The 27,291-nt window shown below is 35.2% G+C and overlaps 2 protein-coding genes across 2 annotated transcripts in view; one reads left to right on the top strand and one right to left on the bottom strand.

The window, feature by feature from the left end:
• LOC120353923 overlaps positions 1 to 27,291 on the bottom strand; it is a 114,657-nt gene that overhangs the window by 69,370 nt on the left and 17,996 nt on the right. The window lies entirely within an intron of this gene.
• On the top strand, positions 6,384 to 24,193 carry LOC120353835. The gene is made up of 5 exons (XM_039438990.1): positions 6,384 to 6,764; positions 11,940 to 12,291; positions 14,683 to 14,903; positions 17,480 to 17,679; positions 23,371 to 24,193. The coding sequence occupies exons 1-5, from the start codon at positions 6,576 to 6,578 to the stop codon at positions 23,684 to 23,686; spliced, it is 1,278 nt and encodes a 425-aa protein (XP_039294924.1). The 5' UTR covers positions 6,384 to 6,575; the 3' UTR covers positions 23,687 to 24,193.

Genomic DNA, 27,291 nt, shown 5'->3' with positions numbered 1-27,291 from the left:
TTGTGTCATTATTCAATAATTAAAACATTTATAATAATATCATCTTATTGTCATTTGTAAGAATAAAAAAGATAAATAAACTCAACCTCCCACATAATTGACATCATCTTTTAGGTTATTTAGACAAATCAGAATAAAATAAAAATACTTGGATAATTCCTGATATTCAGATTACCTCAGATTTGCTAGAGCTATCACCTTCCACTTCTGCTTCGGAAGTGCTTAGTAAACAACTATTCTATATAAATATTGTTTATTTTTGTGTGTGGCAAGAAATAGCGTTTGCACCACGGGCAAAAATGTTTTTCCGGCTCTCAATCTTCTAGTCCTCGGCCTACGGCCTAGACTTGAAAACCGATTTCGAGCCGGAAAAATCTCATTTTCTGCTCTAGGTGCAAAATATACTATTCTACATCGTTAAAAAACGATCTAGGACGTTGTGGAGGTGGAAAAGCACCTCCAATGTTAATCAAATACTGTCATTATAAGGTAGACCTCACTATATACATTCTCGAGCTTCTGAATTGAAAGTAGTAAAAAATTCTAAAAATGTCGCCTCATGCTCGCCTTTTTCAGATTATTACTTACGGAGACAAGCACGGTTTTTTGACAAAGACATTCTTACAAGGGAAGGTAGAAGAAGCTGGGGAAAAATAAGAAGGAAAAGAGGGATGGGAAGAGAGAAGGAAAATAAGAATGAGCATGAAGAAGAGAGAGACAAGTGGGAGAGAAGAAGAAGAGGAGGAGAAGAATAAGATGAGTGAAAAAGAAGAAGAAGAGGACTGACAATAAGAAGAAGAAGAAGAAGAAGAGAAAAAAAGAAGAAGAAGAAGAAAACAGAATAGAAAAGAGAAGGGAGAGACAGAAGAAAAAGAAAAAGTAAAAGGAAGAAAAAGGGTAAAGGAGAAACATAAGGTAAAGAAAAAGAAGAGGAAGAAGACGTAAAAAAGATAGGGGGAGAAAACAGGTGGTGGGAAGTAGAAAAAGAAGAAGAGTAAGTTGACTGGTGATGGAAAAGAAGATGAAGAAGGGAGAGAAGAATAAGAAGAGTGGGAAGAAGAAGAAGAAGAAAGATAAGGGAGAACTTCTATGCAATATAATACAAAGCATCTGTACAAATACCAATAATTTTATTGATGGAACTTTTATTTGACTGAGCTGAATCCAATAGATTGTGATCAAATTTTGATTACAAAATTATTTTCAGTATCTAAATTCAACAGGATGTTTGCATTTGAAGGATCAACTTCAACTACTCCTAATTATCAATTCAATGTGATCGACATGTTTACAGAATTACAGTCGGAGAATTGGCAACGCTGTTCTCCTATCTTTCTCCACTGCCATAATAACGTGGACAACTTTTCCAGTCCGTTGAAATAAAGGAAAAATGTCGAGGTATTTTCCTCTTCAGAATAAAACCCCTTTATTCTCTCTCACACTTCTGTTCCTTCTTCTCTCCCCCACTATATTATCTTCTTCTTCCTCTTCTTATTATTCTTTTTTCTCCTCCTTCTTCTTCATATTTTTCTTCTCCTCCTCCATCTCCCTCTTCTTCTTCTTCTTCTTCTTCTTCTTCTTCTTCTTTTCTTAATCTTTTTCTTCATCACCAGTTATCTCCTTCTTTTTCTTCTTCTTCTTTGTAAGTTTCTTATCCTCCCATCTTCTTCTTCTTCTTCTTCTTCTCTTCTTCTTCTTCTTCTTCCTCTTCTTCTTCTTCTTCCTCTTCTTCTTCTTCTTCTTCTTCTTCGTCTTCTTCTTCTTCTTCCTTCTTCTTCTTCTTTTCTTCTTCTTCTTCTTCTTTTCTTCTTCTTCTTCTTCTTCTTCTTCTCTTCTTCTTTTCTTCTCCTTTTTCTTGCTGAGTGACTGAAAAACGAAGTGAAGCGGAAAATCGAAGGCAGGAAGTTTTTCCGAGAACGCTTTTCCTTCGGAGCTAAAAAAAGAAAAAATGAAAATGGAAGCTACCTTAACATTCATCTCGTTCTTTCTTCCCCATTCTAAAATTTAGAAACAGTGTTAATATTTCATTATTCACTTGGATGAAGAAGGAGACACGAGGAGAAAAAGAAGAAAAAGAAGAAGAAGAAGAAGAGAAGAAGAAGAAGAAAAAGAAGAAGAAGAAGAAGAAGGAAAAAATAAGAAGAAATAGAACAAGAAGACAGGTGGAGGAAAAGATGAAGAAGTAAAAGGTGAATGTTGAGCATGTGAAACGTATATGAGGATGAGAAATGAATAAAGGAGCACACATCATGAACAGAAGTGTTCACTAATCTCCCTCCTCCTCCTCCTGTTCCTATTGAACTCCTCTCCCCCCCCCACATTCCTTCTTCCATCATTCTGTCTTTCTCCTTTCATTCCGTCTCTCACTCCACCCATTCCACTTTGTCTCTTCATTTTTCTGAGTTCTGACTTTGAATTACAAAGCCGGAGGTCAGATAAGAATATCACAAACAGCAGGCTTGCCTTGCAAAAGCCAGAATAATAATACGTATTATTTATGTAATATATGATGATTGATGAGCCAAGCCATCATTTTCTTCTCCTTCCTCTATTTCTTTTTCTTCTTCATTCCTTACTTCTTACTTTCTTGTTGTTGTTGTTCTTCTTCTCACTCTTTTTCTTATTCTCTTTCGTCTTCTTATCCTCAGTCTAATACTCCATTTTCTTCATTCTTTTTCGTCGTTAGAATAATTGCAGTAGGAGAGCAGTGTTGCCGGTTCTTTGCCTTGCCACTGCCTTCTATAGAGGATAGCTAAGACTGGTATATCTCATTTAATATTAACTGTTCATTCTCGTTATAAATAATTAAATATATTATTTTTATTTGTCAAGAAAATATATTTTTCAATGATAAGATGATAATAGAGTTCTATATTATCAATATTGAGTATTTTGGTAATATATTTACCAAAAATCATATTTCTGCATTGTTGAAAAACGATATGACAAGGGTGAGGAGGTGGAAAAGGATAGCGCTATCTCCTTTGTCGTATGATAGACAAGGGTAGCAACACCAATGTTAATCAAATAATGCCATTATAGCGTGGACCGCACTATAATCCCAGCAAATGGTGTGCAAGATCGTTAGACCACTGTTCTCTAATTCCCCCAGCTAATACCCTAATTACAATATATTTCGAAAAAGCTCCACCCTAATAAGAGCAACATTACAACAAGGGTCTTGAAATTATCTTAATTACTTTTTTTATAGTGCGGTCCACGTCGTGCGCAGAGGCCGAATGTTGAAAATGTTTTTAAAATTACTAGCCCCCCCCCTCCCTGGACCCACTGCTAGATCATCCAGGATTAGGATAGCAGGCGAGCTCCGCCAACATTTTTCCACCTCAGCTAAACCTCTGTACCAAATTTGAATGAATTTTGTTTTTTTGAAAACATGATATCGTACCCGTTCTGGCAAAACTCACCAAGTCAAAAACTCAGTTTTGAGTTATAAGCACATAACACTTGGTGAGTTTTGCCTGACTACCAAACAGCAAATATTGCTCACCATTTCCTGAAATTTAGGGAATAAAATAATAATGTTATCACTATCCATTAATAATTAGTTTGTGGAAGCAAAACTCACGAAATATGTTTAGTGAATATTATTCTTGATGAAGCTCTGTATTCATGAGGATGAAAACTCATTAAAGATGGTTAGTGAAAATTGCTAGACGATTCCTTGGAAACTAAAGGACTTTGGTGAATTTTGCCAGGCAAGAAAAATGTGTCTAGCAGCTTAGTGAGATCTAATAAAGTGGAAAAATAGAAATAGTAATAAAATATATGACTTGGTGAGTTCTGCCTACTCAAAGAACTACATTTTTTAAGCCTATCGAAATACATTACTGAAAATGAGCATTTTTGTAGTTAGTGAGTTTGCCAGAACGGGGACGATTTATTATATTGAGAATATAATTATTGGAAAAAGTGAGAAAAATGTTCGAAAAATGCCAATTTTGGGCGTATCTTCGACGAAATATTGAAGTCCTCTTATCTCAAAATTTCTAGACCCTAGTTAAACCTCTGTACCAAATTTAATTTTGGGTGTATCTTCTGCCTAATAAGAAGTCCTCTAAAGAAAACAATTAATATATCCTAGCTATGATTATGTACCAAATTTGATCATATTTTCTCATTGGTTCTTGAAAAATCTGAGAAAACGCAGAAAAAACGCTGAGGAGCGCTTGACAAACGCTGTAAAAGCGCCTATATTAGGCGTATCTTTGACGTTATTTTTAATTCCTCTCAAAACGATATTTCTAGACCCTTGCTGAACTTCTTCTGTTCCAAGTTTGAATATTTTTTGTCAATTAGTTCTTCAAAAAGCTGAGAAAACGTAGAAAAAACGCTGGAAACAAATATTTTGGGCGTATCTTTGGAGTTTTTTTAAATCTGTTCTTAGTGCGCCTCTAGATGGCTAACTGAACAAGCCTGCCAAATTTGAACGTATTTGGTCCAGTAGATTTTTAGTTCTGATGATTATGAATGAGTGAGTGAATGAATCAGTGCCATTTCGCTGGCATATATAGATTAGCAAAAAAATCTTAGATCAAAGATATAACTAAAAGATTTCCATAGTATAGTATAACAATATAAGACTTGAATATTCATTATAATAATGTGACAGTAAGAAAGGAGTTCTCAATGTCAATAAATAAATTGAACATAAAATACCTGAGAACGAATTCCCAATATTAGTTTTGAATAGTTTATGAAAAGTAAATGATTTACACTGGAATAATACTTGCAATAAACCGTAACTAACAAAGTAGTCCAGGCAATGAATGCTCAAAAAAAGGGTGTACAGGGGAAAGTTGAGAAGAAAATTTTGACCCCGCAGTTCTGTTGAGGGTAGTAAGGAGGTGAACACATCAAAAGTCCACACCCCTATCCCCTGTGCTAAGGGGATGAGGGTGGTTTAAAAGTTGCATTTCCAGCATCACACATTTAAGAACGGATATCTCAAAAACTAGAGGAGATATGGAAAAGTTGAGAGATAAAAAAGTAGGAAATTATGTAGACTTCAATTTCGTATAAAGCAGTTATGTCCATAAGATACACAGTTTTTGTGTTATATGCGATAAACCAAAAAACGGTACCTTTGAACCACCCCCACCCCCTTAGCACAGATGGTAAGGGTGGGAACTTTTGATATGTTTACCTCGTTACTACCTTAAACAGAACTGCGGGGTCAAAAATTATTTTCCAAACTTTTCCCTCTATACCCTCTTTTGAGCATTCATTGCCTGGACTAGATGATTTAGATCTCCAACATTTTGCACATAGATTCTAAACATATCAATATAGTGCACCTCGAAGCCCAAATTTCAGAATATTTTACTCTCTGCTGAAAATATTGAAATCCAGAAATGACCACAAAAAAACCAAGGTCAGACTTTATAAGACCATAGTCCACAAAGTGGTAACCTATGGAAGTGAGGTGTGGGCACTAACATGTAGGGCTACAAACACTATGGATCGCTGGGAAAGAAGAATGCTTCTGAGAATATAATTATGGAGCTGTATGTGAGGAAAGAGTTTGGCAAATAAGGAATAATGATGAGTTGGCACAGCTCTATAAGGTGCCATCCCTATGTACATTGGGTTGAAGCACTTGCAACGGGCAGGTCATGTAGAGCACATGAGGACCCCCAAAAAATGTATGTAGGACAACCAGGTGGAAGGAGGTCAGTGGGAAAACCAAGGCTGAGATGGATGGATGGAGTCTCAAGGGATGCAAGAGACTTCATGTGAGAAATTGGAGGGCGGAGCAAGGGATTGAAATCATTGAAGAGGAAGGATTGAGGAGGCCAGGGCTCGATCTGGGCTGTTGAGCCATCGAAGAAGAAGAATTTTTCAAAATCAATGTTCAAGTTTCATACATGGGACATGATAGTGTAGCAGTGTAAGGATAGGATGTAAAATGTGGATTGACAATAATCAAAATGTATTTGGACATTTTACGAATAGATTGATTGTTAAAAACTTATTAAGAAATTGAAACATTCTTCACACATAGGACATTTATTGCACTGCAGCTTAATTCCACAATGAGGAAACTCTGTTTTTTCAGTATTAGATTCTTTATTCTAACATGATTGAATGAAACATAGAATAATTATGCCATCAACAGAAATTTGGAGAAGCATAAAAAGTGCTAGTGTAGGAGTTCATGCATTAAACTTAAAAACCCAGCTGTGTTGCGAATCAGTTCCATTGAATGCCTGTCACAGCTCAGTAGCTGTTATCACAGTGAACGGAACTGCTTCAACAAATACGCTACCAGCGCATGCGCAAACTCCCCGATACTAGAGTAACAATTCTACAGGGAGACGTGCGTCCTTTAGCAGCTGAGCTGAGCTCCTTGAGCTGAGCTGTCAGCTGAGAGCCGACGCACTTCCGCTGTTTTACTTGTTTGTTATTGTGAACATAACCTATAATTACTGTAATCAACATAGACTTTACGAAATAACGATCAGAGAGTTATTATTTTTTAAAGTTTCTTAAAATATTTTCAAATTGTTAATTCTTACCCATAGTATATTAGCTCTTTTATTCAGTTTAGTTTAGCCATGGACGAAATACATGAAGATCACAATGTTGTATTTAGCAATTGGGGCTCTTGGAAATTTTCGAAAAAGGGAGAAAAAATGTTGAAAGAGTTTCTAGAGATGAATAGTGACTTACAAAAAGAAGAACCTTCAGATGAATGGAAATTTCTCATTTCAAAGTTACCAGACATTTCTAAAGATTTCGAAGATGTGAGTACCTACTTTACCTTTATACCTAAATCTGCATCCTTTACCCATAATATGGAATCGATGGCGTCAAAAACATATAATACACAAAACAAACATACATAAGGCATGTTTAGAAAGACAGCATTTCCGGTAAATCATCACTCATATACCTATTCACCAACACTGCAGTATGCCTTGCTTTTCAAGAGCTTGGAGACAACTCTCTCGAACGCTCTTAGATTCAACTGTTTTACTCCTGTAGGCAGCCTATTGAAGTCCGCCAAACGCAATGCCGAACTCCTGAAGCACACCTGTGATCTCTGAAGCCGTACTCTGGGAATATCAATCATCTCTCGATGTCTGGTGTTGTGCTCATGCACATCAGTCTGAGTCAACATGTACTGCTGGGGTTTTTTTTTGACATATATAAGACAGAAAAGTAGGAAGTGGCAGATCAATGTTAGTATACCAAGTCTAACAAAAAGGGGCTTGCAATGTGCATATTTGCTTGCGGTAATGATTCGGGCAGCCCGTTTTTGCCACTTCAGCATGTCCACCACCTTTGCTGAATGACCCCATATGAGTAGGCCATAGGAAACGTGACAGTGGAAGAGCGCGTGATACACCATGACTAAATAGGTCTCAGTCACATGACCCCTCAGCTTCAGCAGCAGAAAAAAATTCTGGATAGTCGTCTTGTGGTCACATGCTGAATATGACCCAGCATGACTATGCTGGCCCAGTTTAGTTTACTGTCCAGAACAAAACCCATTAGCTTGAAAGAGTCTTGATCACCAGGAAGGTTTCTTGACAGGCTGCAGATGATATGCTTGGTTTTGTTTGCATTCAACTGTTTTTATTTATTGAAAAACAGAACACAATCCTCTAAAATAATCGTGTTTATATTTTACAGCTGGCTATACATCAGCTTATGAATTTCGGGGATGCGATATTTTGATTTTCCACAGAATCATTTGCTTACTATTTACTATCCACAGACGACGAAAGTCTCAGCTGTTTCAGCCAAGGATGAATTATCCTTTTAATGTCATTCAGCGAGTTTTCCCAAGGATGAGACCTAGTGCAATCGAATTTTTATATCATAAACCTACTATGTTCCAAATTTCGTGAAAATCGTTAGAGCAATTTATGAGATCCGTTGAACATAAATAACCAGATATAAAAATATAAACAGTTACACAGAAATTGCTTGCTTAATATAATAGGATTATCAGCATTGTTGATACAACAACCCAAACAGCCATCAGTCGTTTATACATCAATATCTCGCCGACATGGCAGGACAGGACAGAGTTACTCTGATGAACAGTATTAAGGTGCGTACAGATTTTACGTGCCGCGAACATGAGCAATTCACTTTTAATCAGCTGATGCCAAGCTTTTTATATCCATATCTTATACCGTTTCTGTAAAAATACAGGTATAGTCAGCTGATTAAAAGTGAATTGCTCATGTTCTCGGCGCGTATATCTGTACGCACCTTTAGAGGAGACTGTGGTTTATAACTGCTCGAGGTCTACTGTTCACAGAACTATTAATTATAAAATAGGATCGGTCCCAGGATTGATCCCTGAGGTACACCGTGGCTCACTGGGAGTGGACAGGAAGAAGCTCCACCCAGAGACATCACCTGCTGCCTCCCAGCCAGATAGTACTCTAGAATGGATAGCGCTGAGTTCACTACACCGTAGTAGCGCAGTTTCTCAATCAGGATGCAATGGTCAACACAATCAATGGCTCTGCTCAGATCGCACAGGGTCAGCTCCATCACAGAGACTCTCCATCCTCAAACACCAGACCAATACGTTCAGCCACTTTATTTACTGCATCCACAGTAGACCTCCCTCTTCGAAAACCGAACTGCATACTTGAAAGAAGGTTTTGTCTTTCAAAGAAGTTCTCAAGTTGGGGCTTGATGACCACTTCAATCACCTTTCCAAACACTGGAGTCATTGAAATTGACCTGAAGCTGTTAAGGCCTCTGGTGGTCCCCCTTCTTGTAGACAGGAACGGTTCTTGAGGTCTTCAGGAAATCTGGAAAAACGCCAGTTCTCAGGCATGGATCCTCAGGAACAGCAGACATTGCACTCACTATGTCGTTTACTGACTCTATGAAGAAACTGTTGAAAGAGTCAGGAATTGCAAGTTGTCTCCTCGGCATCGATCTATGTGAGTTTATCACATCCCATGCAGCCTTGGAACGATTTGGTGCACTCTTAATTTTAGATGCTGTTGCCAACTTTCTAGCTTGCTCAATACTTTTTTGTAGATGGATTTGGCCCGACGGTATCTTTCTCTGTCATCGCCGTTGCCATGCTCACATCTATCTTTTAGGGCAAGCATGATTCCCTTTAGTGTCTGGCAAGATCATCAGTGTACCACTCAAGATCACTTTTCACACGGCCTGAGCTTTTTTTGGCCTTTGAGAGCGATGTGACTTGACAATTTCCGGAAAGTAGTTGTTAAACTTCTCCTGAAAATATTGGGAAAATGTTCCAAACAGGTCATTTGTGTCATGGAGCACAGCCTCCCAGGGGGTGCTGGCCAGTGCATCTCCAAAAAGGGTCAGAGCAGCATCATGTATAGGTATTTTTCTGAAATCATAGTTGACATGCCAAGAAGGTCATACATCATTCACGAAGAACTGCAATTTTGGAGTTCACTTTAAAAGGATACATTCATTTTAGAACACCAGGCTGATGTAAAGATGTACCAGTGGGCAGCAAGTGTCTGAGAGAGTCGTGGTCTTTAGTTCTTATTACATTTGCATTCATTACAGTTGGTCTAGGGACACAAGGCTTTGGTGTCCGGTTCTTTTCTCTTGGGACACCATTAGCCTATTGTCTTGTTATAGTATCCCAGCTTGCTCTACACACGGACAACACTGGTGTTCCAGCCTGCTGGTACATGGTGTCTAAATTATTTATTCACTGAATTCTATTCCCTCATTACATTAGGACTAATTTAGAACTCCAAGTGTCTGAGCAAGTCATTAGTTTTTATTGAGCTTATTACATTAGGAACCACAGCCAGGACAGTAAAATCTAGTGTCTCAACTGGCTGGCAGTAAAAGCCAGTTGAGACACTAGATTTTACTGTCCTGGCTGTGGTTCCTAATGTAATAAGCTCAATAAAAACTAATGACTTGCTCAGACACTTGGAGTTCTAAATTAGTCCTAATGTAATGAGGGAATAGAATTCAGTGAATAAATAATTTAGACACCATGTACCAGCAGGCTGGAACACCAGTGTTGTCCGTGTGTAGAGCAAGCTGGGATACTATAACAAGACAATAGGCTAATGGTGTCCCAAGAGAAAAGAACCGGACACCAAAGCCTTGTGTCCCTAGACCAACTGTAATGAATGCAAATGTAATAAGAACTAAAGACCACGACTCTCTCAGACACTTGCTGCCCACTGGTACATCTTTACATCAGCCTGGTGTTCTAAAATGAATGTATCCTTTTAAAGTGAACTCCAAAATTGCAGTTCTTCGTGAATGATGTATGACCTTCTTGGCATGTCAACTATGATTTCAGAAAAATACCTATACATGATGCTGCTCTGACCCTTTTTGGAGATGCACTGGCCAGCACCCCCTGGGAGGCTGTGCTCCATGACACAAATGACCTGTTTGGAACATTTTCCCAATATTTTCAGGAGAAGTTTAACAACTACTTTCCGGAAATTGTCAAGTCACATCGCTCTCAAAGGCCAAAAAAAGCTCAGGCCGTGTGAAAAGTGATCTTGAGTGGTACACTGATGATCTTGCCAGACACTAAAGGGAATCATGCTTGCCCTAAAAGATAGATGTGAGCATGGCAACGGCGATGACAGAGAAAGATACCGTCGGGCCAAATCCATCTACAAAAAAGTATTGAGCAAGCTAGAAAGTTGGCAACAGCATCTAAAATTAAGAGTGCACCAAATCGTTCCAAGGCTGCATGGGATGTGATAAACTCACATAGATCGATGCCGAGGAGACAACTTGCAATTCCTGACTCTTTCAACAGTTTCTTCATAGAGTCAGTAAACGACATAGTGAGTGCAATGTCTGCTGTTCCTGAGGATCCAGTTGAGCTTCTGGCTGCACAAGTACCACCCACGCACATTCGTCTCTCAGTCCAGACTGAGAGACGAATGTGCGTGGGTGGTACTTGTGCAGCCAGAAGCTCAACTGGATCCTCAGGAACAGCAGACATTGCACTCACTATGTCGTTTACTGACTCTATGAAGAAACTGTTGAAAGAGTCAGGAATTGCAAGTTGTCTCCTCGGCATCGATCTATGTGAGTTTATCACATCCCATGCAGCCTTGGAACGATTTGGTGCACTCTTAATTTTAGATGCTGTTGCCAACTTTCTAGCTTGCTCAATACTTTTTTGTAGATGGATTTGGCCCGACGGTATCTTTCTCTGTCATCGCCGTTGCCATGCTCACATCTATCTTTTAGGGCAAGCATGATTCCCTTTAGTGTCTGGCAAGATCATCAGTGTACCACTCAAGATCACTTTTCACACGGCCTGAGCTTTTTTTGGCCTTTGAGAGCGATGTGACTTGACAATTTCCGGAAAGTAGTTGTTAAACTTCTCCTGAAAATATTGGGAAAATGTTCCAAACAGGTCATTTGTGTCATGGAGCACAGCCTCCCAGGGGGTGCTGGCCAGTGCATCTCCAAAAAGGGTCAGAGCAGCATCATGTATAGGTATTTTTCTGAAATCATAGTTGACATGCCAAGAAGGTCATACATCATTCACGAAGAACTGCAATTTTGGAGTTCACTTTAAAAGGATACATTCATTTTAGAACACCAGGCTGATGTAAAGATGTACCAGTGGGCAGCAAGTGTCTGAGAGAGTCGTGGTCTCGTGGAGTTTAGTTCTTATTACATTTGCATTCATTACAGTTGGTCTAGGGACACAAGGCTTTGGTGTCCGGTTCTTTTCTCTTGGGACACCATTAGCCTATTGTCTTGTTATAGTATCCCAGCTTGCTCTACACACGGACAACACTGCTCATTACAGGATTACAGCACTGTGATAAAACAAAATTCAGTACAAAACGATATTATTATACCGATAAGATAGTGATAATAATTCATTCATTACCCACGCACAAGTGGATAAGCTTATGGCATCATCCTCAGCAAAAAATAATTGTGTTACTTTTTTCTAGGATCCAGAAGACGATTTTCTACAAGCCTCTCAGCACAGTGATGATGACAGTGACACTGGATGGGATGAAATAAAGTTTTTTACGTCAAAAATCAACGAACAAAATCAATTACACGAGAATAATGTTGATATAGACAAAACTGTCGACTTGATAAGCGCTCTAGTGGTCAGTAGTATAGAGGATGATCAGTCAGATACCGCAATGGAAGTTGATTGCAATGTTGACATTAATCTATCAAAATCACAAACAACGTTTGTTAGAAACAATGAAGACAATGTTTTACAAAAGTCTGAAGATCCTGATGAGGATACAGAAGACATAAAATGTGGGAAGGATAAACTAGAGCTTGGTAGTAAGTATTTTACTTTGAAGTTTTATATTTTTCTGACAAATTATATGGTTATGCAAATAAATATTAATTTGATCAATATTATAATGAGCTTCCATTCCTCTAAAATATCAAATCTCTAAGCTCAAATTAAAGCTGATTTATTAGTTCTTTAGTTGGAAAGATGACTGGCCAAATTATTGATAATAATATATGAGAATCAAAATCTCTCCCTGGTGGTTCCGAACTCACCTGAAACTAACACTCTACTAAAATTCTACTCATCTCTTATCATCATCCCTTCCTTAAAATAGTCTGGAGGACACTGTAATGGAGTCAAAGACAAATAGTAAATATATACTACATATAAATTCAATGTAACAATAATGGTGTCTTGCTTTTTGCTAGCACTTTGGCCATAGAGGAACAATAGCGTGAGTAGATATCTCATGGTATAGGGCGTTTATGTGGCAACTTTTACTGTTAACTAAAAGATTATTGTAGATTTTTACTGTTTTGTTGGGGTGTATGAACAGCGCAATATGAGAGACTACCAGCGTCACACAGCTCCACGGGAAAGAACTAGGTCTACGTGGACTATCGGCTTGAGATAAAGTAAAAGTTGCGACATAAATGCCCTATACCATGGGATATCTTCTTATATTCTATTGTTTCTCTATGCTTTGACTTATCTGACGCTGTTCGAAGCCAACCAGACGTAATGTATATTTATCTTCCATTATATTAACGCACTAGCATATTAGTCATGTTTGTATTATTTTCAGTGAATAAGTCTGTGTTTATTAGCTTCAAATTTACTAAATTTATTCAAACACTTGTGACATTTTTATTAAATTGTGCAGTGCAATACTTTGTTTTCTGTAGGTACGGTAGCTAAATTGTCGTACGGTAGGTAGGTACCTATCCAGCTTGAGGCTGGTCAACGATTGATTGAATTGAATTTCTAATTACCTTAAGGATACACATTCTTATTTACTAAATATTCTTAAATTGTGAGAATTGAAATCATAACCATGTGAGCTAATTATATGATGAAATATTTCATAAAAGATCTTTGAATAACCATCTTCTTTGGTGTCATCTTCTACTAAATATTCGATTGTCTAATATGAATACAAATCTTCGATCGTGTAATGGGTCACATTTAATTATGACTATCATTTTCCAAGATTTGGATGAGTAACAATACAGTATTAAGCCTATTGTTTCTCTCCCAATCATTGACTTTATCCGTCCATGTATGAATATCATTCATATATTATTATACATATATTACCATGTATTAATATCAAATAAATTAATAATTTAAAATAATAACTTCTTGATCCATTTCGAACTCCGATGTATTAAAAATATATAGGAGACTTACATTCTAAAAGTCGCAAGTATCAGGGGTATACTCTGTCCAATAAATACATAAGTCATATGAATACATAATGCTAATGCTACTAAATTTATAGTGCCAAATTATTCATAACAAGTTAATTTACAGCAGATAATTCTTGAGTAGAAGCTCTCATCAAATTCCCTTCAAGCTGTTTTCTCAGTTGTACTACTGGACAAGTTTGCAACAGCAGAAGTCTCCAGGGTAGTAGCATGTAGGTATTTAAGTGAAAAAAAATTATGTGTAAATATTGTAATCAATAGTATGAATAAATTATTGAATATTGTAAATGAGTTTTGTAGAATAACTTTTTTTTATTAATAAAAAACATCCAACAGTCTATTTTTTCAATAAATGAATTTATCTTCTTACTGTGACAACGAGATCTTCCGGCAGGTCCGCCATCTATCTTCCTGATTGCACTCAAGTGAAAGGATTGGATGGGAATTTTTAGTGTGCTGTTATTGGTGTCTACTGGGTTTGTTATGGCTGAGGAGGTAATCAAAGAGGATGTGGGATTTAAAGTTGGTTTGTTCATTTAATATGCATTGAATATTGCTTCTAAATTGGACCATTGTTTTTTTTATTGTCTATTGCTTTTAAATGAACAAACCAACTTCAAATCCCACATCCTCTTAGATTACCTTCTCAGCCACAATTGACACCAATAACAGTACTCTAAAGATTGTCATCCAATCCTTCTATTTGTCTATGAGTACAACCAGGAAGATGGCGGACCGGCCGAAAGATCTCGTTGTCACAGTAAGTGAATAAATTTTTATTAATTGGACGCCTGAACGCGTTTTGGCTTTAATTAATATGAATGTCGATTGTCAATTATCGAGAAGCCTACGAATATTTTATATTCATTTATTGGGAAAATTTGACTGTTAGTCGTTTTTTTTAATAACAATAAGTGATTTAATAATTTTAACATTAATTTTTATAAATAATTTTAACAGTTCGTGTTGGAAAACAACATTGAATAAACTTCATAAATAATTTCTCAGGAAACGACCTTCCTCAGCTACTTCTGGCCAAACTAAATGCAGATGCAATCGATGAAGATGGAGTGAATGAGTTGCTCGAAACGCGTACATTGACCAAAGAACAGCTGATCAGTGTGTGGACCCAACTGGACACCAATGACGCTAGAATGACCCTGACTCGGTCATTGGCCAATGTGGCCTTGTATCATTTGTTCCTATGTCAGACTCTCCTTCTGCCCTGGGTCAGTTATTTGTACAAGAATCAATTCTTGACTACAAGATCTACAAAATTTTCATTTTACGTTTTGTTTGTTACTTCTATAAACTTTGAAAACTCACTTCTCCTTTATTAATAGGACTACTACAATTATTCAAATGAAATAAAAATCATCAACTACCTTTTTTATATTTCATTCTTCTATTTTCTATATTAATTTTATGTTATGAATCAATAAAATATAAAAAGCGTACCTGATGATTTTTATTTCACTTCTATGAACTGCTATGTTGACATTGAATCCTGTGTGATTCGAAAGCATGATCAGTCAGTGAGTAAACTTATCATATTTTCCACAATAAATTATATCAGTCTGCGAATCGTCATTTTAATGTTTAAACTTGATAAACTCTCAATTATTGCAAACCATCAAACCAAGTTCAACTTATATCCACTTGAAATTTTATAAACTAATGACTAGCATTCTATTCATTTATCGAAATAGACTACTAGTCGTTAATTTATAACATTTTAAGGTGATTAAAAATCGCAGTTCCAATACAAACTTGATGAATTTAACTTATAAATATTGTAATTTTTACAGTTCATGTGCGACTCAAAATGTAAAGCTATTTAGTATCAGGAAAAAATATATTTTATTATCCAATAATACATGACATAGTTGGTAGCAGTGGGTTATCATTAAGTAGTATTGAGAGAAAATGCCATTCTATCGTCTTATACTTTTGAGTATCGAACTTATTTAGTATCAACTATCAACCTTGCTTGCTCCAAGCGACTACTATTTATTTCTCGCCCTATTAATGGTGAAAAAGTTTTGAAACCGGACGTGTAACCATAAAGAAATATGACACAGTGTTTGTTAAAATATTTGTAATAGATTCGTGATATGACTAATTTTTTTCTATAAAAAGACATATAATTTGATAAGATTGGCTTCGTGGTTAGGCTGATAAGATATCGCTCACCTAAATATTCAGATTCATGCGTGTGTTGGCCTGCTACTCTCGTTAGACGGGTGACCACTGCAGGAGTCAACTCCACAACATATATTTCATGAGTTGAAAAATCACTTCCCGGTGGTGTGGAACCCACCTGAAACTGTAGGTCCACTCATCTCATCATCATCATCATCCTTCTCATATGTGCATTATCCTTGGAAAAAATCAAGATGATGGATCATTCCTCATCATTCTTGTCATCCTATTCCTCACAAACTTGCTGCTTTCAATAGCATGGTCTATAAAGCATTAACAATACGTATGATCCATCATGATTTTGATATTGAGATCACTAAAATTAAACAGATAGCTGTTACAAATGGGTATGAAGAAAGTTTGGATAGATTATTGAGTAAAATTAACAGACATATTTCAATCAATTCTAGCTTTGTAGGCTCAAACTGTGAGGAGAAGACTTGGACACTAACAATACCATATTTAGGCCTTGTATCTGATAAGATAGGTAGGGAATTGAAGAGGAATGGATTTCATGTTGCTTTCAAGACCAAACCGATTTTAAATAGTCTATTTAGCTGGAGTAAAGACAAAATTGATATTTGGGATAAAAGTGGGGTGTACAAACTTAAATGTGGTGATTGTAATGCTTGTTATGTGGTTCAAACTGGTAGAAGTTTCAAAATTGGAATTGAAAAACACATCAGAGATTGGAATAAACAAAATTGGGAATCTAACTTTGCAGAACATTTGATAACAAATAATCACAAGTTCACAGTTGAGGAGAATATTGAGTTTCTGCATGTTAATAACAAAGGCAGATCTTTGAATATTCTAGAGGCTTTAGAAATAACAAGAATAATTGAGGAAAATTCGCAGTATAGTTTAAATGACCAGATTCATTTCAACCAATACAACACTACGAATTTTGTTTTATCATAACATGATAAGCATACATTAGTCAATAGTTTTTCCATTTACATTATTTGTTTTATTATCTTTCACTTGTTTTCTTGTTTCTTATCTTGTACTGAAAGTAAATTTTGTTATCATGGCGAGTCTGTTGCTTAAGCTGCCATTTTGTGACACCGTTGAGTGGGAGGAGACTGTCTAGCTGGGCCAATGGCAGGCTTTCATGCCCTTGACCAATAGCAGTACTCGCCTACTAGTATAAATTCTGCTGCTCTTTTATTTAGTTTTAGTTTATCAGAGATTGACAATGGTGCAATAACCGAAACCGGTCTTTCTAAGTATCAATAAATCTGTGGTTTTTTGACAATTTCTTAGTCTTTTTCATTTAATATGATGGAAAGTAAAAATTGTGAGTTTGAAATCGATTTTCTAATTGAGTTATAGTCAATATATTTTTTCTGTCATATTTATGTTTTTTTGTAAAACCCGGTTGCACAAAAGCCGGTTAAATTTTAATCGTTTTTAATTCCACGTAAACGTATCAGAGACACCGTCTTTTCAATAGAGCCTTCTCCAATTGGTTCTCGTGGAATTAATCACGGTTAGAATTAAACCGGCTATTGTGCAACCGTGTCATAGGCTACCAGAACTATTTTCTCATAACTATGTTTATTTTTTTCATTTTCAATCAATGTTTTGTTTGATTTTTCAGCTGTGCAGCAGTGATTTTGAAAACGCAACAGAAATTGTTGATAGCATTGCTGACATTTTGCCAAAAATTTCTGAAGTTTCTGTTAAGGAATTACTTCTACCACTCATCACTACTGTTAACGGAATCTTTGTCAAGAATTTGAACCTGCTTTCTGACATAATGAGCAAACTGGACAACAAGCATTGGGGTGCTTTATTAAGGTAAAACATATCAATCAAGGTGAATTGAATTGAGGAGTAATATTAATTATAGGTAGTGCTTTTAGAATATGCTTGACAATGAAATCCAATTCAATCTTCAAGCTCGAAATAGATGTATAAATGCATTTTCCACTTTCTTATTAAAGCTCCAATCAATATTCCAGATATCACTAGAACTCATTGGGCTGCATCAACCTGGATGCCTGGAGCAATTTCAATATAAATATGTATTCCGAATAGTTCTGATTTTGGATTTAAGGTTATCTCTGTTTGAAATCAGCAATAGTAACTTGAATTATAGGACCTGCCTAGTTCTAAATGGTAAAACTACTTTAGATTGAAAACACCACTAATTTATCGAAACCTGGGCGTGGACATTTCAAAAGGTAATTTTTCCGAATGGATTAATATTAATAAAGACAATAGAATAATAATAATTACTTTGCAGTATGTTTCTTTACGGTGATACATGCTATAAGATCACCATCACAACATCCAAGTTACAAATCAAATCCTTAGAATATCATTCTTTGCTATTGAAGCTTACAATCTTATGTTATCACTGAAATAACAATCCATTGTTTCTCAAGAAGGTTTAACAAAATAGAGTACAGTATTCGAATCGGAGAAAATTTTCTTCAAAGCATATTTCCAAGACTTCAATGCCAAAACTAAGATGAGATTTGTTTATAACGATCCTTCATCCTTGTAATTACAACAAAGTACTATGGAAAGAATCTTTTTCTCCTTCAGTGTACATTGTTATAGTTGAACTTCTTCTTTTATTTATATACAAAACAATAAAATATCATTATCACCTTCATATTGTTGAATCATTGTTGAGTTCTGTTGTATCGATTGTATCGAACCCCAACCAATATTTAATATCGATAATGTCATATTCTATAGTTAATGTATCGAGGAGATGTACATTCAAGATGGCTACTGTTCTTCTCCGGGTCAAGGCGACTCCAGTTTGTAATTCAATTTTGTATTTGATTTATTATTTAAATGGTGTTAAATAAATAGCCAGTGAGTTTGCAAACATCGTATTTATTTCAATTCCACTTTACAACAATGGCGACGAGGATTAAAACCCTAAGGATGGATGATGGACGGGTTCCTGTATTCAACGGTATTAACCTATAACTTCACGTGTTCCTGCAAACGGATCGAAGTTTTTCATCATGAATGAATCCACGGCGGGTTCCAATTCTAGTCATGGGACGATTACTATTTTCTCAAATATCGGATCAATGGCCGAATCTGACATTACCAGTGATTGGAAGTTTTATTCAGAAAAACTTGAGATGTTTTTCGTGGCAAATGGAATCGACAAGGACAGGAAAGTTGCAGTGCTTTTAACAGTCATCGGAGATGCAGCTTTTAAAACACTTCGAAACCTGTGTGATCCTGAGTCTCCAACTTCAAAAACGTATGAGGAACTTTGTTCTATTCTTGAAAAACAATTTTCGCCCTTCGTTTCGGTCTATCGGAAACGAATTGATTTCCACAATTTGAAACAGCAGTCTAACGAAGCCTAACGAAGTCTATCTCAGCAACCAGGGGGACAAAGAAAGCGTGGTCGACCACGCAAGAGATGGTTGGACGACGTGGAGGCAGACCTTCAATCCTTGGGCGTGAGAAGGTGGAGGCAGCGAGCACAGGACAGAGATGCATGGAAAAGGCTTGTGGAGGAGGCCAAGGCTCTTCAAGGGCCGTAGAGTCAATGAGTAGTAGTAGTCTAACGAATCTATTGGGAATTGGTTCGTACGTCTCAAACAGCTCGCTATGAACTGCAAGTTGAACAACATTTTGAAGGACAAATTTATTGCTGGACTTTTGCCTGGTCCTATTCTAGACAGAATTTGCGAGGAAGATGAATCCAGAACTCTTCAAGAAATTATCGAAATTGCAGCTAAGCGGGAAGGAAGCTTAAGGGAAGCTAGAACGGAAAAGGTAAGCATGCTGGTGCACAGCAGGTAAGATCTTTTGTAAAAAATGATTTCAAGTCTAAGAGTATTAGTAACAAGTCTGATAGTGTAAAAAAATTTTTTGCCTGTGGTGAAACAAATCATGATTTTGTCAAATGTAAGTATAAAACTTATAAATGTAAGAAATGTAGCAAAGTTGGTCATCTGGCTAAAGTTTGCAAGTCAGAAAACAAGTCTACTAATTTTGTTCAATCAGACTGTGATACAGTGGAATTATTTTCAATAACTGATGTCAAACCACTTATGATGAAGGTCGTAATTGATGATATTCCTATTGAAATGGAATTAGATACTGGCTCGGGTATTTCTATTATTCCAGAAAATATCTATCATGCTTTGTTTTCAAAAATAAAACTGCTTCCATCTAATGTAAAGTTGAAAACTTATGTAGGTGCCAATATTGTTCCTGTTGGAAAGTTTCAAAGTGTAATCAGGTACAATGATGTTGAAAAAGAAGGTACTCTTACTGTAGTGAAACATGGTGTTAGGCCATTATTTGGTAGAGATTTGATTTCCTTGTTCAAGATTAATAGTTTTGAAATTTGTAATATGTCTTTGGAAGAACAGAAAGATAATTTGATCCATGAATTTGGCGATTTATTTAAGAAAGAGTTAGGTCACTACAAGATGAGGAAAGTTAATTTGAATTTGAAAGAAAATGTTAAGCCTATATTTTGTAAACCAAAATATAGCATCAAAAATGATGCTTGCTTGGAGTACACATAAAGGATTATTTGTTCCAAATCATTTACCATTTGGTGTCAAGCCAGCTTGTGCAATATTTCAGAAAGAATTAGAGAGAGTTTTACAAGGGTTGAGTGGTGTAAAAAATTTTCTTGATGATGTAATTATTACAGGTAAAGATGACAAAGAGCATTTTCATAATTTAAGATGTGTTTTTACTAAGCTGCGAAATGCAGGGTTTCGTTTGAATTTTGATAAATGCAAGTTTTTTGAAAAAGAAATCTCGTATTTAGGTCACATCATAGATTCTGTAGGAATAAGAAAAGATCCTAGTAAGGTTAGCTCTATTGTGGATGCTCCTAGGCCTTCTGACGTAGCGTAGGTACGCTCTTTCATTGGTATGTGTAACCACTATGGTAAATTTGTTCCACAATTGTCAAAAATCTTGAGTCCTTTGTATAGTTTATTGAAAAAGAATGTTAATTTTGTATGGACTAAGGATTGTGAACAATCTTTTATTGAAGTCAAAAACGTAATGTCGTCAGATTTAGTTCTAGTTCATTACAATCCAGAATTACCTGTAAAATTGATTTGTGATGCTAGCAGTATTGCTGGGGTTTTAGCCCATGTATTTGACAATGGTGAAGAGAATCCAATATGCTTTGTATCTAGAGTGTTGACTCCTGCCGAAAAGAATTATTCTGTCATACACAAGAAGCATTAGCAATTTACTGGTCTGTACAGAAATTTTCTCAATATTTATTGGGTAGAAAATTCATTCTAGTAACTGATCATAGACCTTTGTTAGCATTGTTCGGTGAGAATAGAGGTATTCCGCTGATGGGTGCAAACCGTCTACAGAGATGGGCTCTGTATTTGTCTGAATATGATTATGAAATTCAATATGTAAATGGTACTAAAAATTTTGATGATTGTTTTTCTCGTTAATGATGTTGATTTGAATGATGAAACTGAAAAATTTGTCAATGATTATGTAAATTTGGTAAGTGATTGTATTCCTATTGATAGCGACCAGATTCGTATTGCTACTAGAAACGACAAAATTCTAAGTAAAGTTATGCATTGTATACAGTTAGGTTGGTCAGAAAATTGTAATTCACCTGAATTGAAACCTTATTTTGTAAGAAAATCTGAATTGAACATTGAAAATGGAGCTATTATGTGGGGTTACAGAATTGTAATGCCTGAAAAATTTAGATTGCAATTGCTCAATGAACTTCATTCCACCCATTTGGGTATGTCGAAAATGAAAAGTTTGGCTAGAGGTTATTTCTGGTGGCCAAATTTGGATGATTCTATTGAAAAATTTTGTAAAAGTTGTGATGTTTGTATGTCTAGTAGACAAAAACCACAAAAATGCGAGGTAGTAAATTGGCCTGAAACAAAAGAAGTATTTGAAAGAATTCATGTTGATTTTTTGGGTCCAATTAATAATAAGCAATATTTGATTGTAACTGATAGTTTTTCTATGTGGCCAGAAGTTTATAAAATGAATAGAATTGATTCTGAAGCTACTATTGAAAAATTGAGAGAAATATTTGCTAGATTTGGTATTCCAAAAATGTTGGTTAGTGATAATGGAAGACAATTTGTTTCGCAAGAATTTGTAAAATTTTGTACTGCTAATAAGATTAAAAATATAACATCTGCTCCGTTTCATCCCGCAACCAATGGTGCGGCAGAAAATGCTGTAAAAACGTTTAAGTATTCTTTGTCTAAGTTATTAAGTGATGTAAAAAACAAAGGTTGTTCCATTGATACTTTGATAAGTAGATCTTTGTTCACTTATAGAAATACTCCACATTGGATTACTAATGAGTCTCCTTCTTACAGAATGTTGGTAGGAATGTGAGAAATCGATTTCATTGTTTGAAAGAATCTACACTTGATTGTAAGCCTAGCTATTCTAAACCTAGTGGTAGGGAGGTATACTTTGATGTCGGTAAAATAACGTATGCTCGAGATTACAGAAATCCAAATAAACGAGTATGGCAAAAATGTAAGATTGAAGAAGTGGTAGGTTGCCGAAACTACATTGTAAAAATTGTAAATGAAGGTTTAATATGGCGTAGACATGCTGATCAATTGATTAAAGCCTGTAATTTCAATCAAGATAATATTACAGATGAAATTGAAGACAAAAATGTAGTTAACTATAAGGTTGACAAGAGTATTGTGCTGAAGAGTATTGATTATAAATCTTTGATTGTACCGAATGAGACTATGAGAAATGAAACTGTAATTGTACCGGATACTTGTGTAAATACTGATTTATTGAATGAACCTATTGTAAGAAACAATGATGTAATTGAACCTATTGTAAGAAATGATGATGTAATTGAAAATCAAAAGCAAGTATGTGAAGGTCAAGGAATAAATTCGACTAGACCTAAGAGAGTAATCAAACCACCAGAACGTTTGAATTTATAATTTGTTTCTATTGATAAATTTATTTGATTTGTATTTTGTATTGTATTTCATTCCAAAGTTATTGATTTGATTTTGTATTGAATTTACTTTTATTGTACATCAACTGTACTACTTTGTAACTTGGTGTGGGGGTGTTGTATCGATTGTATCGAACCCCAACCAATATTTAATATCGATAATGGCATATTCGATAGTTAATGTATCGAGGAGATGTACATTCAAGATGGCTACTGTTCTTCTCCGGGTCAAGGCGACTCCAGTTTGTAATTCAATCTTGTATTTGATTTATTATTTAAATGGTGTTAAATAAATAGCCAGTGAGTTTGCAAACATCGTATTTATTTCAATTCCACTTTACAACAAGTTCATATTTTTCAAATTCATATTTTAATAATTACAAAGAGCTACTAGTACCCTTATTGTTTTCTTTGAGGCACGACTAAATTAATATTTTAGTTGTATTGTTAATTATCATGATAAAATGTAAGACAACGTATATTATTGTAATAAGCATTAATTAAATGATATAATCCAATGTTTTCTTCTATATTATATGTTTCAGACAATTCTTAATAACTACAAACGTAAGTTTAGAAAAATGGCAACTTGCTATAGTCATCAAACTCCTGGAACCTGCGAATGAAGACTCCATAGATGCTGAATGCATAAATCGTCTTGTCAATTTGTTGAGCAGCTCTGTTGACGAATTTATCAATGACAAGGACTTCGGAAATGTGTTGATAGCTGTCGCTTTGCTCATTTATAAGTCGCAGAAATTATCCGAATCTATTGAAACATTGAAAGAAGCCGCGGAGAGGTACAAGGGTATCATGAGGTTCAAAGTTATGAGTATTATTAAATCGTCCTCGTATTTATGATACAGTATTCAAAATAAAATTTCAGACTGATCCTTTAGTGCTCAAAGCGCGGGAATTCACTCATAACTGTGTATATAAGATTTACAGTTGTATATAATATATAATGTAATTTATGTTGTAATTAAAATTATGTAATACTAAAACATCGAATGTTTGGAAGCCTTATAGAGAAAAAACGTCATTGAATACAGAATTTAAATTTTTTATGAAACAGTATGTTTTATACTCTTGTGAAATGAAGGGAGCATAAGATTTTATAAAAAAATTTCGACAAAATACTACCCCAACACCTATTTTGGTTATTTCTGGAAGTATCAATATAGGCTGTTTATATTGTATAATTATGCTATATATTGTGTGGTACTAACTCATGTTAGACTACTCTTGTCTGAACTTTCATTTTTAAGCTGTATCTCATATTTAACTATATTTTGGAATACATTATAGATCTTTTTAAATGTTTCTTAGCCAAAATTTACGAGTATATAACACTCTTACAGGTATTGTGATGAATCTTTCAAATAGATCTCATGAGAAGAGAGAAAAAATTGTGATTACCTTTTAAAATGAAAGAATTTGCTAAAGGAATAGTTAGCGACCGAGCGATAAAGCTTACTTATCAATAACTGTATATTAGATAAGAGTACCGTTCTGTACTGAATATTTTTCTAGGAAAATTATTCAATAAAATTATAATTATTTTGCGAATAAAGCACAAATTATTTATGAATCGCTCACTGATTTTGAGGTTACACTTTGTTTACTATCGATCAGATGTTTTTAAAACAGTTCGAACGCAGCTGACTGATTCAAAGCATTGTCAAATGTCATGCCGGTTTTCATGCAAGGTAAAATATCATTCCTAAAAATTATAAAACTATCAATAAAGGATCAAGAATTTCAAAATAAAAAATAAAATGTATGTATTATTGTTGAAATTATTTATTATTTAAGAAATTATATTATACGTCAGGTCTTATTGTAACTAAATAGGTCATAGCATGAAATTATATTATTGATAAAATGGCAGAAATTAATTATAATAATCTCAAACCTAATAAAAATTGTACAAGAGTATTAATTCATTAACGACTTAATTCAACTGAACCACATGGTAATTAAATCTCTTTGGTAGGTCTAAGCCAATCACAGTGCATAGAAATAGCACCAAGAAGGTGATCGTTTGAAAGCAACACATGTTAATCTATTATCAGACACCAACCCTGCCTTATCAGTTACACTAGCACATGTACATTGTATGAGAGGAACTATGTCTATAAGATTAAGCAGTTTTAAGGATTACCTAAATTGAATCATTATTGTAATTAAAGGAATTGTATTCTACTACTTGCCACTGACGTCATGTTTACGTCACAAGCGTTCTACCAATGGCAAATTTTTATGCAAATTATTACATTGAGATTCTGAGAAGCAAGGTCTAGCCTAAAAGCTTAGAGAAAAGAGCAGCACTTCCCTTTTGAAATCCTCACCGTGCAGATCTCTTTTTATAGTTACCAAAGACCTATTTGTGAAAATTTCTTGTTCGATTTTAAATGTTCTATTTGTGAGCCGATATTTTAGGCCAATTTATTTGTTATTCGTAAATTTCTGTTCTCATCAATCGATAAATTTAAAAGCTTAAAGTAAATTATCCCTTAATTAATTTGGTGAAGGAGATATTTAAATTAAAATTCCCCACGTGCTGAAACCGAAGCCTGGATTGCCGCCGATCAAACGATTTTTTGATCTAAAGAAGAAAACCACGACGACCAAGGAATTTCACGTGAGTTATAAGTCATAAGGGGCCCCAATCTACGCTTCGAAAATATTTCAGTGCAGAAAAACATAAATTTTTCTTCGTTAAATTATTGGCCACGCCGACAAGCGCTTTTAGTTATTAAGAGCCTAAAATTTATTCATATTTAATTTCTAAGAATTTGTAGTTGATTAACTATCCTCCGCTGCCTGAACCACGACCCCGAGCAATTTTAAAATATTTTATAATTCATTTTTTCACTATTCTTTCAAAATTGTTCAATTTTATCAATTGTAAAATTCTGTTGAATCACGCATGGTATCATGCAAGCACAAGAACATTTTTAACTCCTTCTGTTAATGCTAAATTATTATCAACCTGTAAATCAAATTCTGAATCTGCACTGTATGATTACATATTTTATTATAATATATTTCAGTTTTGTTAATTCGCTTTCTGAGTTCGATTATTTCTTAAGCCTGTCAATTATTGTGTCTGATACGTTCTATCATCATCAAGAACCGATCGAATACGATCATTAGAATAATTGAATTAAGCTGGATATTGGAACAGGTCTAAGTGGATGTAGCGAGTGGGGTCAGATCAAGATATTTATTCTTTGTCCTTACCTGCTCATATATCAGCTTTTATCTGTTACCTACCTCGACTTAGGAGCGAATGCATCAATTGTACAGCAGAGGCAGCCATAGATCATATAAATTCCTACAATAGAGCTTAAAACCCGACAAGACTCTGTTCTCGAAGTATATTCTGAACGATATTTGGTTCAAATACCCTATATTTTAATCCTTCAGAACTTATTAGAGACGCAGTCCCGTAAATTATCTACATCGGGATTTTTGCTCGACCTGTATGATTTTGTATGCTCATTCTTCACAGGTAATAATTTTAAGGTATCCGTATTCAGTGTTTAGCGATCGCTACACTACTTATAAAAATTTCATCACAATACAATTTGTCATTAGAAGAATCAAGGGTGAGCGAGCGTTTAGGCCTCCCGCGATTCCGACAATTGTATTGAATCTTGTAGTGAATCAATCAGTCTGGTGTACACTCAGCGTCCACACACGCAATTACAAAATTTATAGCCGCTACACCATTGACTCAGTACAAGATTCACTCTACATGTGTGAAGCCGTTAAAAAAAACGCACCACATGATTTTGCCGGCCCAACGTGAGGCATTTAAATACAGCATTACATCACCCTACATGTGTTGTCCTATCCTTGGAGGTGAGAGTGACTCCCCCAGGAAGAGCACCACATGATTTTGGCGCCCAACGTGGGGCATTGAAGAGGTGGATAATCGACTGCGAGGATTATTTAGTTGCTCAGTATACTATAGCGCTGACAACGAGAAAATTTTGTGAAAAATTCATGGTTGTGAATTTCTTCGAATTTAGTATTAACTGTTCACTGTTATATAAAATAACAAGTCGTACCATACTCAATTTTTTGAACGGAAAAGAAATTTATCGATTGATGAATTTTTAGAGAAAAAATCGAACTCAGAATTTTATTATCGTGTTATTCGAAAATTGGTCGTACTATAAGTCATAGGTATAAGAGATATCATAAGAAAGGTCATATTATTTGAAGAATATTAGGTCTATATTGAAACAATTTATAAATATTTACAGAAAAGAGGATTGAAGTTATTTACATTTTTAAAAGTTTTTAAAGCATAAAGAGGGAAGTAAAATTAAATCACGGATATATTGCGGAATAATTCAAGCAGAGTATCACTGCTTTTATATAAAATTTTGCAAAGAACACTAGCCTATATATAGAATTGCGGCAAGAAATTATAAAAGTAAGATATTTATAAT

This window comes from Nilaparvata lugens, chromosome 12 (genome assembly GCF_014356525.2).
Source record: "Nilaparvata lugens isolate BPH chromosome 12, ASM1435652v1, whole genome shotgun sequence".
Taxonomy (NCBI): Eukaryota; Metazoa; Arthropoda; class Insecta; order Hemiptera; family Delphacidae; genus Nilaparvata; species Nilaparvata lugens.
This window is presented reverse-complemented; position numbering and strand designations above follow the sequence as displayed.